Raw genomic sequence first — 12,907 nt, forward strand, 5'->3', positions numbered from 1 at the left:
AAAAAAAAAAAAAAACCAAAAAAAACCCTGCTTCCATTAATGTGCACTAGGAAGAAAGCAGGTCTTTGTATCTTTGCCTGCTTTTTTTTGTCAGTGCTTCTCTGTGTCAGTAAGTATGCAAGAAGCTCCCCTGACAAGATCAATGCTAACATGAAAGCAGCAGGGGAATGACAATTCTCAAACCCCCAAACTAAACTGTTGCGGCAACTTTAGAACAAGAATCTCTTTCACCCTCAACAAGCTAGGACAACAGAAACAGTAGTGATCCTTGGATTTTACATCATCATTCACAGACATTAACTCCTGCTTTTGAAACACATTACAACTGTGCTTTCTTTCTTTCTTTCTTTCTTTTTTTTGAGACAGGATCTCGCCCTGTCACTCAGTCTAGAGTGCAGTGGTGTGATCTTGGGTCACTACAGCTTTGACCTCCCAGGCTCAGGCGATCCTCCCAGATCAGCCTCCTAAGTAGCTGCAACTATAGGTTTGTACCACCACACCCAGCCAATTTTTGTATTTTTGGTAGAAGACAGCCTGGGCAACATGGCAAAACCCCATCTCTACAGAAAATTCAAAAAATTAGCTGGGCATGGTGGCATACACCTGCAGTCCCAGATACTCAGGAGGTTGAGGTGGGAGGATTAACCTGAGCCTGGGAGGTCTAGGCTGCAGTGAGCTATGACGGCACCACTACACTTCAGCCTGAGTAACAGAGTGAGAACGGCTTCAAAAAAAAACCAACCAAACAAACAAAAAACCACAGAAAATAAAAACACATGAACAGCTAATGAATCTGTCTGGTCCCCCAAATAAGAAGTTGAAATGGGAGAATCTGGGGCTGATTTAAAGGAAGATAGAACTGAGGTAGGTCTAGAAGAAAGTATCTAATGTGGAAGTCGAAGAGGAAGGCAACAATGAAGACGATGCAGCCAGAAGGGGAATCTGGAGGCAAGGAGGCTGGGAATGTGTGACTTGAGGTGGAAGGCAAGAAATGTGCTCCTGCAATTCAGCCAGCTGCAAAAATGACTGCAATGAAAGCAGCCATGGCACCACACACATTACATAAGACTACAGGGGTGCTCTCTCTGGGGAAGCTGACGACAGTATTTGGAGCCTGTGTTTTACGAAACTGGATTTGTCACTGAAGACTGACTGAAGTGGAAAAGTTAATAGTTAAAAATGTCTGCCTAGAGAACACACATAGGCTGATATCTGTGTCAAGTATAAAGAAAAACTATACTACTGGTTTCTCCCTAGCATTTTATGCTAAATAACTTTTGGCTCTTTGGGGCTCCTTTCATTATTATAAACGAAATTTACTACTCAATAGAGAAGTAGCCATGAAGTTAACAAGCATAGGTTAAAATAAATCTCTGGTGTCAGAATGCATCTGGAATTCTGTGACTTCATGTTCTAGGGAATTTTAAGATGTCACCAGGAAGGTAAAAGCTAAATGTAACCCTGAAGGTTATGAATAATTACAGACTAGAAATACTATCTTCTGGATAAGAAGGCTGTCTCTTACCCCTCAAAGTAATCCCTTTAACAATCACCACCACTAATAAAAGGGATTGTAGCCAAATGTGGACAGCATTTCATAAAGCCTACATATATACCAAACCACCACCACCACCCCAGACCTGCATTCCCCTACCTGTGATGGAGGGGAGGTGGAAAAAGAGGTGGTACACACTTCTTGAGAGTCTTCTACAGATGGATATGTTACTCCAGTGTCCTCGCCAGCAGTTCTAAAGTGAAAAAAAAGAAACAATGAATTTTATGGTGGTGAAAGTCAATTTCAGAAAGGCTACAAAAGGCGATTAGATAAGGATGGGAGCATGCTAACAACTGTTTCACACAGTTCATACTGTCAAGAAAGGCATGTGGAGTCCTCAATAATTTCAAACATTCCAGAGAGTAGCATTCAGAGGTTTGACATTTTGTTCTTGTTTTTAATTTTTTTGAGACAAGGTCTCACTCTGTCACCCAGACTAGAATGCTGTGGCATGGCTCACTGCAACCTTCCCAGGCCCAAACGATCCTTCTGCTTCAGCTGTCCTAGTAACTGGGACTACAGGAATGTGCCATCATGCTCAGCTAACTTTTAATTTTTTGTAGAGACAGGGGTCCCCCTATATTACCCAGGCTGGTCTTGAACTCCTAAGATCAAGCAATCCTCCTGCCTTGGCCTCCCAAAGTGCCGGGGTTACAGGTGTGAGCCACCACATCCAGCCTGTTTTGTTATTTAAACCCAAACTTCTTACCTGGCGTATTATTTGAGAGAGGATTTTTTTTTTTTTAATTAGTAGAGACGGCGTTTCACAATGTTGCCCAGGCTGATCTTGAACTCCTGAACTCGAGAAATCCACCCATCTCAGCCTCCCAAAGTGTTGGGATTACAGGCATTACCCACCATACCTGGCCTGAGAGCATTTTTTTAAGCAAGGCCAGTGGTGGAGCTCACATCTGGGTTTTCAAAGAATTATCATTAACAGAGACTCCATAAAACAAGTAACTAAACCCTAAAGACAAGCTATTCAATTTCACAAGTCTATCACATAAAGGTAGTATCCTTACTGATACACATCTATTCCAACCCTTAGAGAATTCTGTTTTCTGAGTTCCAGACCTAGAAACACTTTATTCTGATATAAACTAATGTGCTAGATGGTAACCTGAAAACCAATTAATTTGCCAACCATATTCCACAAATCATTGCCACTCTTCTAAGGCTCTAAGTAACCTGTAACTGAAAAAAGTCTGTTTTTTTGTTTTGTTTTGAGATGGAGTCTCACTCTGTAGCCGAGGCTGAAGTGCAGTGGCGCAATGTTGGCTCACTGGAACCTCCGCCTCCCAGGTTCAAGTAATTCTCCTGCCTCAGACTCCCAAGTAGCTGGGATTACAGGCATAAGCTGGCATGCCCAGCTAATTTTTGTCTTTTTAGTAGAGATGGGGTTTCACCAAGAAAAGTCTTAACAGTAGCATCAAGATCCAAAATATCCCAAGAATTTTCTGAGACAGTCTGTATGCCCTAAGTCTTGGTGTACCTAAGAGGGAGCAGAAAGAAGGGAAACTGGCCCATTTGATTTATCTCCATGTGGGGTCTCCATCAGTGACCCTCTGCCCATTGGAGAGTGAGTGCTGAGAAGGGTGTTCTGTGCACCTGTGCAGAATGGATGCTTCTGCCCAGCTCCAGTTTGGGAGAGCACCTTTTCACTTTCCTCACCTGTAATTGCAGGGGTGCATGGGAGACGAACTGGGATAGGGACGGTCCACAAAGTGATCAATAATAATCCCCATGATAGGTGGGGTCCTCTCAAATTGCCTGTAATACAATAAGCAGATTCCAATATTTGTTAGAATGCCTTTCCAGCCCCCACAAAGTCCTCAGAGGGCCCCTCGCCTTACATCTGTTGGCAGGCACTACCAGAGCTTTAGCTATCATAATCCCTAAATATAAACCACCAATCCTATGTTCTGGACAAATTGGCTCTGGGACACTCAAATTCTGCAATCTGGCAACTGTGTTCTCTTTCTTGACTTTATTCTTCTGAAGGCACTGCTTTCAGCAAAGCTGAATTGTAGAGTTAGTCTTGAAGTTTAGGAGAAAAAAAATGCTAACACCTTTGGAAGATTTCTTTCGGATTCCAGTGCTCTTCCTCACCTGGTAGACATGAAGGCCAAGTTAATTCTGTAAGCACAAGAAAGAGTGATGGTGCCCACAGGAGTGCCCACTGTCCCAACACGAACTGTCTGGAAGCCTAGGAGAAGAGATACATTATTAACTTTTTTTGCAGAGAACACTGATATTGCCCATAGACCATCTTTCCCTGAATTATTTGGCCTATTGTATGATTTCTGGCATTATCCACTTAGCATGTTAAGTGCAGCAGCCTCAATTTCATGTGTGTACGCATGTGTGTGTATATATAGGTTTCTATGTATTGAGCCAATATTGGCAGGGGAAATAGCACTCTATTTACAGATAAAGCTACCTTCCAAGAGATAAGATAACTGTTAGTCTTAAAGCCAGACAAAGTTCTACTAACCAGCCCTGAAAAGATATGTCACATGCTAAAAAAGACAGTGAAGGAGCACTAGAATGTCACACAAACACCTCAATTTCAGAAATAACTGCCTTCCCCCAAGCTGCCACTCCAGAGCTAAATGAAGACCCATGACCTTGCAAGTGGCACTTTTAATAAAGCTTTCATGATTTTCTTGGTTTCATTTCCATTTTTTCAAAATTCTTGGTGTTCATCAGAAACATTTAACTTCCTCATTGTAGAAAATTAGGAAAATAGACAGTTTTATAAAGAGTAAGAAAGAAGACTGAGTTCCTGGAACTTTGGGAAAAATTATTTGGTTACCCCTGGCAGATGCTTGGACCACCTACCTGCATTCTTATCTTTTCTTTACTTGTATTATGCATATTAAGACAACCATCTACATATTATAACAAGTAGAAACCAAACTCATCTCTGAAGTTATGAGAGTTCTGAACACTATGAATGTTTTTCAACCTTGATACATACCTTCTCCTAAGCCAGTCAGCTGAACTTCCCCAAAATATATCCTGTATGGAAGAAAAAATAAGAAATGTTACCGGATTCTTTACTCCTAAACGCCTCTATAGCCCAAACACCTAGAAACAAAATAAATAAAACAAAGTCTTCTTTACTCATCTGCACAAACACCTCTCCTGATGAAGCATTAATAATTCCTACTTCTCCAATTAAGCTGCAGGCATAGAGATGTATACAGAGTGGGTTGGTTAAAAAATAAAGAAAATACGGCCAGGCACAATGGCTTAAGCTTGTGATCCCAGTACTTTTGGAGGCTGAGGTGGGAGGGGAGACCCCCTCCTCTCCTCCCGCTTCCTGGCCTCCACCTCCTCCTCGCCTCTGGATGGAAAGAAGAGTGAAAAAGAGATAAAATACCAAAGAACTTGAATCAGCGGTCAGACAACTTGCTGACGCCACTGACCAGGCCATAAAGAGGCCCAAGGACTGGGAATATGACTCCCTTTTTGGTTCCCATCCTCTCTGCTATCTATAAGCCTTGAAAAGAGTTACAAAGAATGTTATCACTACTGGCCGGAGCCAGGCACTGGGTCATGTCCTCCATGTCTGCACGACCCAGGCCCCCTCCTGGAAATACCTCTGCCAATTAATAATTTACTGCCTTTGTCTTGTCTCTGTAAGCCCCCTGCCCTGCCTGTTCCCACTCATGCTACATATGAACTAGCAAATCAATGAGCCAAAGGTTGTGAGGTCAAATGTACAGCCAATGGACAATGAAACAGTTTTTCCTCAGTTTCCCCTTTAGATTGTAAGCCTATAAAAAAAGGAAAGATCTGCTTCACCAGGTGGTCAAGGCATTAGCCTCCCATAGCTGAATAAAAAGCCACTTCCTTTCTCAGTTCAGTGTTCAAGAGATTTGTTCCCCGCCAATCCTGCTACAGGAGCTGGAGGATCACTTGAGGCCAGGAGTTCAAGACCAGCCTGGGCAACATACCAAGACCCTGCATCAGCAAAAAATAAATTTGCCAGGTGTGACGGTGCATGCCTGTAGTCCCAGATACCTGGGAGGCTGAGGTGAGAGGATCACTTGAGACCAGGAAGTTGATGCTGCAGCGGGCCAAGAATGTACCACTGCCTTCCAGCCTGGGCAACAGGAGTGAGACCTGGTCTCAAAAAAAAAAAACGAGGAAAATAATAATTAAATGGAAACTGCTATTTAAGCTTCTTCTCTCTTTTTCTACAACATATTTTAAAATTATATCTACTGAGAAATAAATAATATATATATAAAAGAGTGGCCAGTAAGTCTAGTATTGCTTCTAGAAGGCACCAGTTTTTTTTCTTTTTTTTTTTTTGAGATAGTGTCTTGCTCTGTTGCCCAGGCTGGAGTGCAGTGGTACGATCTTGGGCACTGCAACCTCTGCCTCCTGGGTTCAAGTGTTTCTCCTGCCTCAGCCTCCTGAGTAGCTGGGACTACAGGTGTGCACCGCCAAGCCTGGATACCTTTTGTATTTTTAGAAGAGACGGGGTTTCACCATGCTGGTCACACTGGTCTTGAGCTCCTGACCTCATGATGCACCCACCTTGGCCTCCCAAAGAGCTAGGATTACAGGCATGAGCCACCGCATCTGGCCTGGGTTTTTTTTAAAAGTAATTTTTTGGTAAAGACAGGGTCTCACTATGTTCCCCAGGCTGGTCACAAACTCCTGGCCTCAACTGTTATTTTTTTTGTTTTGTTTTGTTTTGAGACGGGAGTTTTGCTCTTGTTGGACAGGCTGGAGTGCAACCTCCACCTCCCAGGTTCAAGCGATTCTCCTGCCTCAGTCTCCTGCTGAGTAGTTGGGATTACAGGCATGTACTATCAGGCCCGGCTACTTTTGTATTTTTTAGCAGAGACGGGGTTTCTCCATGCTGGACAGGCTGGTTTTGAACTCCCAACCTCAGGTGATTAGCCTGCCTCAGCCTCCCAAAGTGCTGGGATTATAGGCGTGAGCCACTTGCCTGGTCATGGAGAAATCTCTAAGTAAACAGCTTAACAAAATAGAAAATTTTTTCCACAATGGAATAATTAACTAGGTAAGACTATTCTGAAAAAAATAAAAACATAAACATAGTGGAACCTTCTATGATTCTTCCCGGACAGGCCAGTCTATATTAGCAAAAATTTGAATTAAAAACACCTAAAATCTGTTTTCATATTTTTCAAGTAATATTGATAAAAATTAAATATAAGCTGGGTGCAGTGGCTTACGCCTCTAGTCCCAGCACTTTGGGAGGCTGAGGCAGGTGGATCACCTGAGGTCATGACTTAGAGATCGGCTGGCCAACATAGTGAAACCCTGTCTCTATTAAAAATACAAACTCTCAGCTGGGCATGGTGGTGGGCGCCTGTAATCCCAGCTACTAGGAAGGCTAACGCAGGAGAATTGCTTGAACCCAGGAGGTGGAGGTTGCACTGAGCCAAGATCACACCATTGTACTCCAGTCTGGGCAACAAGAACGAAACTCCATCTCAAAAATAAAATAAAATAAAAAATATATATATGGGTTTATTCAATAAATACTAAGCTCCAGCAATGTATGAAGCTTCATGATTAGATATTAGGAATGAAATAAAGATAAATATGAATCCTAGGTCTTAAGGACTATAGTCTTGTGTGACAGAAAAGAAATGTAGCCAGGTGCAGTGGATCACATCTGCAATCTCAGCACTCTAGGAGGCCAAAGTGGCAGATCACTTGAGGTCAGGAGTTCGAAACCAGCCTGGCCAGCATAGTGAAACCCCGTCTCTAATAAAAATAGAAAAATCAGCCAGCCATGATGGTATATACCTATAATCTCAGCTACTCAAGAGGCTGAGGCACAAGAATTGCTTGAACCCAGGAGGCGGAGGTTGTAGTGAGCCAAGATTGTGCCACTGCACGCCAGCCTAAGTGACAAAGTAAGGCTCCACCTCAAAAAAAAAAAAAAAAAAGAGAGAAAATAAAATAAATGTATATAAATATCTGAAATACAAGCCCCAAATTAACTACAGATCAGACAGACAAAAGATACTAAAAAGCAGGGATCAGCAAACCTTTCCGCAAAAGATCAAATAGTAAATATTTTAGGTTTGTGGGCCATATAGGTAGGGTGTAACAACTGTTCAGCTTTCTGTTGTATTACAAAAGTAGCCATAGACAATATGTAAACAAATGGGAAGGCTGTGTTCTAAAAAAACTTTATTTATAAAAACAAGCAGATGGTCAGCTGACCATAGTTTAGTGACTCTTGCCATAAAGTAATATAGGAACAATGTTAATAGAGTGTTGCTAAAAGAGATCTTGCTAAGTAAATACCCTTTAACAAAAAGCTGAGACTTAGGCAGTTCACTATTCATGTAAATACTGATACACTGTTTAAATCTGCTAAACATTTTCTTGGCTATATATATATTTTTGAGACAGGGTCCCGCTCTCTGTCACCCAGGCTGGAGTGCAATGGTGTGATGGCTCACTGTAGCCTTGACCTTCTGGATGCAAGCAATTCTCCCTCAGCCTCCTGAGTAGCTGGGACTACTTCCTTGAGGTTCACAAGGAAGGCTGGATAGTGATCATATAAAAGCAACAGCATCAATAATCCAACAAACCAAACAACTGTCAAAAACATCATCACAGAACACCTAAGTGCCAGTCAATGTGCAAAGTGAGGAGGCTGATAAGTGAATTAAGATGGGCATCTATGCTGTTTACCTGTATAATATGACATATTCATGCCCTTGTTTTCTGGAGAGCCTGTAGGCTGGTGTCACCCTAGTTATAGCAAGAAGAGACTTCAGCAGCAATGACAGTCTGTTGTACACCGTGTAGGAAACTTTGATTTCTTTATCACACCTGCCGGACACAAAGATAGGGTCAGCATTTTCCTGGTAAGCACTGGAGCTACACAAGACCAAATTTGTTATTAAAACATGTTCTGAACTAACCGGAGAACTCTAATTATATCTTTATCAACAGATTATTGAGGTAAGCCAATGTTTATTTTCTCATATTCTAGACATAAGCAGATGAGCACCAAAAAGCACTCAATATATTTTTTTCTAGCTTCAATGTGGTTATTTTTTTTTAAGAAATAAAGAAGCACAACTGAAAACAAATAAACATTGCAATTATATATACTGAAGGTACAGACGTACTATCCTATGAGCTGTCTATCTCAATAATCTAACAGCAGTCTGAAGAAAAGTCAGCTTGGTACTGAAATTCTGGGCCATAACCTGGCAATTACATTTTTTTTTTTTTTTTTTTTGAGATGGAGTCTCGCTCAGCCGCCCAGGCTGGACTGCAATGGTGCATTCTCGGCACACTGCAACCTCCTCCTCTCAGGTTCAAGAGGTCCTCCAGCCTCAGTCTCCTGAGTAGCTGGGATTACAGGTGCATGCCACCATGTCCAGCTAATTTTTTTGTATTTTTAGTAGAGTCAAGATTTCACCATGTTGGCCAGGCTGGTCTCAAACTCCTGACCTCAGGTGATCTACCCACCTGGGCCTCCCAAAGTGCCGGGATTACAGGCGTGAGCCACCATGCCCAGCCTGTACTGTATTCAATAAAGAAAATTAATGCCTACCACATATACTTATCACTAAGATTTTCTTTTGCTGTGTTGATATTTCCTCAATTTTCCTATATACTCTTCCTAAAAACTGAAGCTTCAGGCAGGAGGTAAGCTAATCTGTCTTGAAAGATGAAAATGAGGGAAGGAAATAACATGCATTTCTAATCCATGACCCCATACAGTCTGTAAAAAGGAGCAAGGAGGGGAGATCTTACTGGATGGCTGCCACACAGAAAACAGACAAAATAGAGTAGTCATATTACAAGAGCTCGCAAGGGATTCAATCAGAGAACTAGCTGTACTCTGGGAAAACAACAAAGCCTTCTCAGCTTTCTCTGCTGCTCCTTTCCCTGTGGTGTCGGAGTCTCGCTGGACTGATGTTCCCTCTGAAGGTCATCTCTGTGTCTAGGCTGGAAGCCAAGCATGAAGCAAATTGTAGCAAAGACCTACTGGCTTTGTTAAGTGGCCAGAATGCCCTCCCTGACTCTCAAAACAAAGCCCAGCTTTTCACATGATGTCATCTACTTTATCCACAGCAACCACAACCAAGAGCCCTAAGATGCAGCACTTACTTTTCATTCATTTCAAGACACCATATTTCCAGCTCCATGGAATCTCCCTGTAGATAGGACAAATTTAAAATATTTGTTTTAAAAATTATTTTTAATTTCAAAGCATCACAATCAATATAAAAATATTAAAATTGTTATAGACAAGCAAAAAGAAAAAAATGGATATAAACTTATAATCAAACCAGCCTCTTCTCTAAATAAAAGTGCAATCACAGTCTATATACTATTTTGATCACTTGCTTTTTCTTAATAAACATGTCATGGAATTTTCTTTATAATTAAAAATTCTAAATAATTTATAATGGTTCCACAGTATTCTACCACATGACTATCATTTTATCCAACTAGTCCTCCTATTCTTGGACATAAATGTTGTTTCTTTATTCTTTCTTTGTATCTTTATCTCAGTGTGGACATAAAGGTTGTTTCTAATTTTCATTACTACAAACATTGTGATAAACAGCCTTGAGACTAAAACTTCCCACACAGCCTCGATTAAATTCTTTCAGCAAATTTTCAGAATTAGAATTGCTAGGCTGGGCATGGTGGCTCATGCCTGTAATCCCAGCACTTTGGGAGGCTGAGGCAGGCGGATCACGAGGTCAGGCCAACATGGTGAAATCCCATCTCTACTAAAATACAAAAAAATTAGCCAGGCGTGGTGGCGTGCGCCTGCAGTCCCAGTTACTTGGGAGGGTAAGGCAGGGGAATCACTGGAACCCAGGACGCAGAGGTTGCAGTGAACCAAGACCACGCCACTACACTCCAGTCTGGTGTCAGAGCAAGACACCGCCTAAAAAAAAAAAAAAAAAAGAAAAGAATTGCTGGGTCTAAGAGTGAGTGTCCTCTTAATAGATGGTTTTAAGATTTTGGTATGTATTTCCAAACTGCCCTTCAGAAAGGCAAAACACGTTTCAAATGAGGGAAAGAGTCTTTCCCTCCAATTCTATGAGTAATATTTTTAGGTGACACCTCCAGTTTAGGAAAGTTTGTTACCTTAACAAGTTCTTCAGTTAAAAATCTTTTAGTGCTGGGCATAGTGGCTCACACCTGTAATTCCCCCACTTTGGGAGGAGCTGAGATCGAGCCACTGCATTCCAGCCTAGGCGACAGATCAAGACTCTGTCTCAAAAAGAAAGAAGCCAAAAAGCATCAACAACAATCCAGCAAGTCATACTGTAGAAACAAATATAAGCAAAGCACTATACGAAGACTGCAGTTATATCTCCCACTAAAAGGGGGAAATTTCTAGAGCACGTGAGTCTTAAAGGATGAGTAGAAGTATATCATATGAATAAGAGGGCAAAGAGCCTATACCAAGTGGTTGGAATAGTAAGTTCAAAAACCATGACCCCTGTAATTCCAGCACTCTGAGAGACAGACTCAGGCAGTCACATTGCCTGAGCTCAGGAGTTTGAGACCAGCCTAGGCAACACAGTGAAACCCCATCTCTAGAAAATATACAAAAACTAGCTGGGCATGGTGGTGCATGCCTGTAGTCCCAGCTACTCAGGTGGCTGAGGTGGGAGGACTGTTTGAGCCTGGGAGGTCGAGGTTGCAATGAACCATGATTGTGCCACAGTGCTCCTGCCTCGGTTACTGGGCAAGACCCTGTTTCAAAAAACAGGCTGGGTGCAGTGGTTCATGCCTATAATCCTAACACTTTGGGAGGCTGAGGCGGGTGGATCACCTGAGGTCAGGAGTTCAAGACCAGTCTGACCAAAATGGTGAAACACTGTCTTTACTAAAAATACAAAAATCAGCTGGCAATGGTGGCAGGCTCCTATAATCCAAGTTACTTTGGAGGCTAAGGCAGGAGAATAGCTTGAACCCTGGAAGCAGAGGCTACAGTGAGTCCAGATCAAGCCACTACACTCCAGCCTGGGTGACAAGAGTGAAACCTGTCTCAAATACAAACAAGCAAAAAAAACCAAAAAACAACAACAAAAAAAAACCATGACCCCCTCAGAGATTGATAAGAATGTCAGAGAGGGAAGGTACAGGAATAAGACTAAGAAATGAATTGGACTCAGAGTGTGCGGAATCTTGAGTGCTAAATGAAGACACCAACCTGGCCATAACCTTACCTCAGATGTCTTAAGTGAAATCTCCACACACATAGACCTCCCGACAGCAGGCAGCTGCCCTGCCAGTGCCTTCTTTGCTTCATGTGTAACCTCTGGGATGTCTTTGATTGCTAAGTTGAACTGGAAAACAAAAGAGACTTCTGCATGAAAAACTCACAAGAAAAATTATGGAAACAGAAATTAGTGTATGTTGGGTAATGCAAGTACTGCTGTGGCTGATTAAGGAAGACAATTCATTCACTTCTCCCTTCACCATAAGAGATAATGCTGTATCAAAGCCCCACATTTCAAGTTGAAAAAGGTAATTACCATCACAAAAATTAGCTAAGATACAATTTTTGTCTTCTAAGAACTAAGCTTTTCACCTATCACTCCAGAAAATTAAAAACCAAATAAATACAAGATTAACATTCAATAAGAATATCCTTCTCAAGTAAATGGATCAAATGGAATTAGATATTTTAATGTTATTTATAATACTATAAATAGTATTACTTATTGTTACACTTGAGAACTTTACATTCATTCCTTGTGACAAACACTACAGTATACAACTTAGTAAATAACAGAATTTTACCCAGTCTGAGCCCGTTGGGGAAGAAGAAGAACGAGTGCAAATCTTTTCACCCAGTCGAGCCTGGACAATCACTTGGACAGTCTAAAAAAGAAAACAAAACAGAAAAAAAAGATGAAAAGTCTTAAACTAATCTGGCTCCAGATCAGGGTTAAAATCCTCCCAATACAGGGTTTAAAAGATGCCAATTAATCATAAGTATACTTCAGTATAGAGTACAATTTTAATTTTTGAGAACAGATAGAAAAAATACTACATAGAAAGAATAACTTTATAAACATTCCTGAGGGTACAGTGTCAACCAATGAAAGGAATTATACGTCGAGGCTTGGAAACTGTAATACTCTCATATGGCAGAAAGGAAAGCTGAGCACGGTGGCTATGACATTCATAAAGAAATGAGTCCAGGCCGGGCGCAGTGGCTCACGCCTGTAATCCCAGCTACTCAGGAGGCCGAGGCAGGAGAATTGCCTGAACCCAGGAGGCGGAGGTTGCGGTGAGCCGAGATCGTGCCATTGCACTCCAGCCTGGGTAACAAGAGCAAAACTCCGACTCAAA

The 12,907-nt window shown here is 41.7% G+C and overlaps 1 protein-coding gene across 7 annotated transcripts in view; it reads right to left on the bottom strand.

The window, feature by feature from the left end:
- ATG13 (autophagy related 13) overlaps positions 1 to 12,470 on the bottom strand; it is a 25,858-nt gene extending 13,388 nt beyond the window's left edge. For 5 of the 7 annotated variants that reach the window (XM_017529294.2, XM_017529290.2, XM_017529287.2 and 2 more), the window contains exons 1-8: positions 12,353 to 12,470; positions 11,776 to 11,895; positions 9,689 to 9,735; positions 8,255 to 8,395; positions 4,536 to 4,576; positions 3,665 to 3,761; positions 3,227 to 3,325; positions 1,655 to 1,748 (exon numbers count right to left, since the gene is read on the bottom strand). In XM_017529294.2, coding sequence (XP_017384783.1) covers positions 1,655 to 1,748; positions 3,227 to 3,325; positions 3,665 to 3,761; positions 4,536 to 4,576; positions 8,255 to 8,395; positions 9,689 to 9,735; positions 11,776 to 11,808 — 552 coding nt within the window. In that variant the 5' untranslated portion in view covers positions 11,809 to 11,895; positions 12,353 to 12,470. The remainder of the gene's footprint in view (positions 1 to 1,654; positions 1,749 to 3,226; positions 3,326 to 3,664; positions 3,762 to 4,535; positions 4,577 to 8,254; positions 8,396 to 9,688; positions 9,736 to 11,775; positions 11,896 to 12,352) is intronic. The other 2 variants (XM_037738846.1, XM_037738845.1) reach the window with 1 other exon arrangement.
- Positions 12,471 to 12,907: the final 437 nt, after the last annotated feature.

This window comes from Cebus imitator, unplaced genomic scaffold, assembly GCF_001604975.1.
Source record: "Cebus imitator isolate Cc_AM_T3 unplaced genomic scaffold, Cebus_imitator-1.0 Scaffold58, whole genome shotgun sequence".
NCBI classification, from domain to species: domain Eukaryota; kingdom Metazoa; phylum Chordata; class Mammalia; order Primates; family Cebidae; genus Cebus; species Cebus imitator.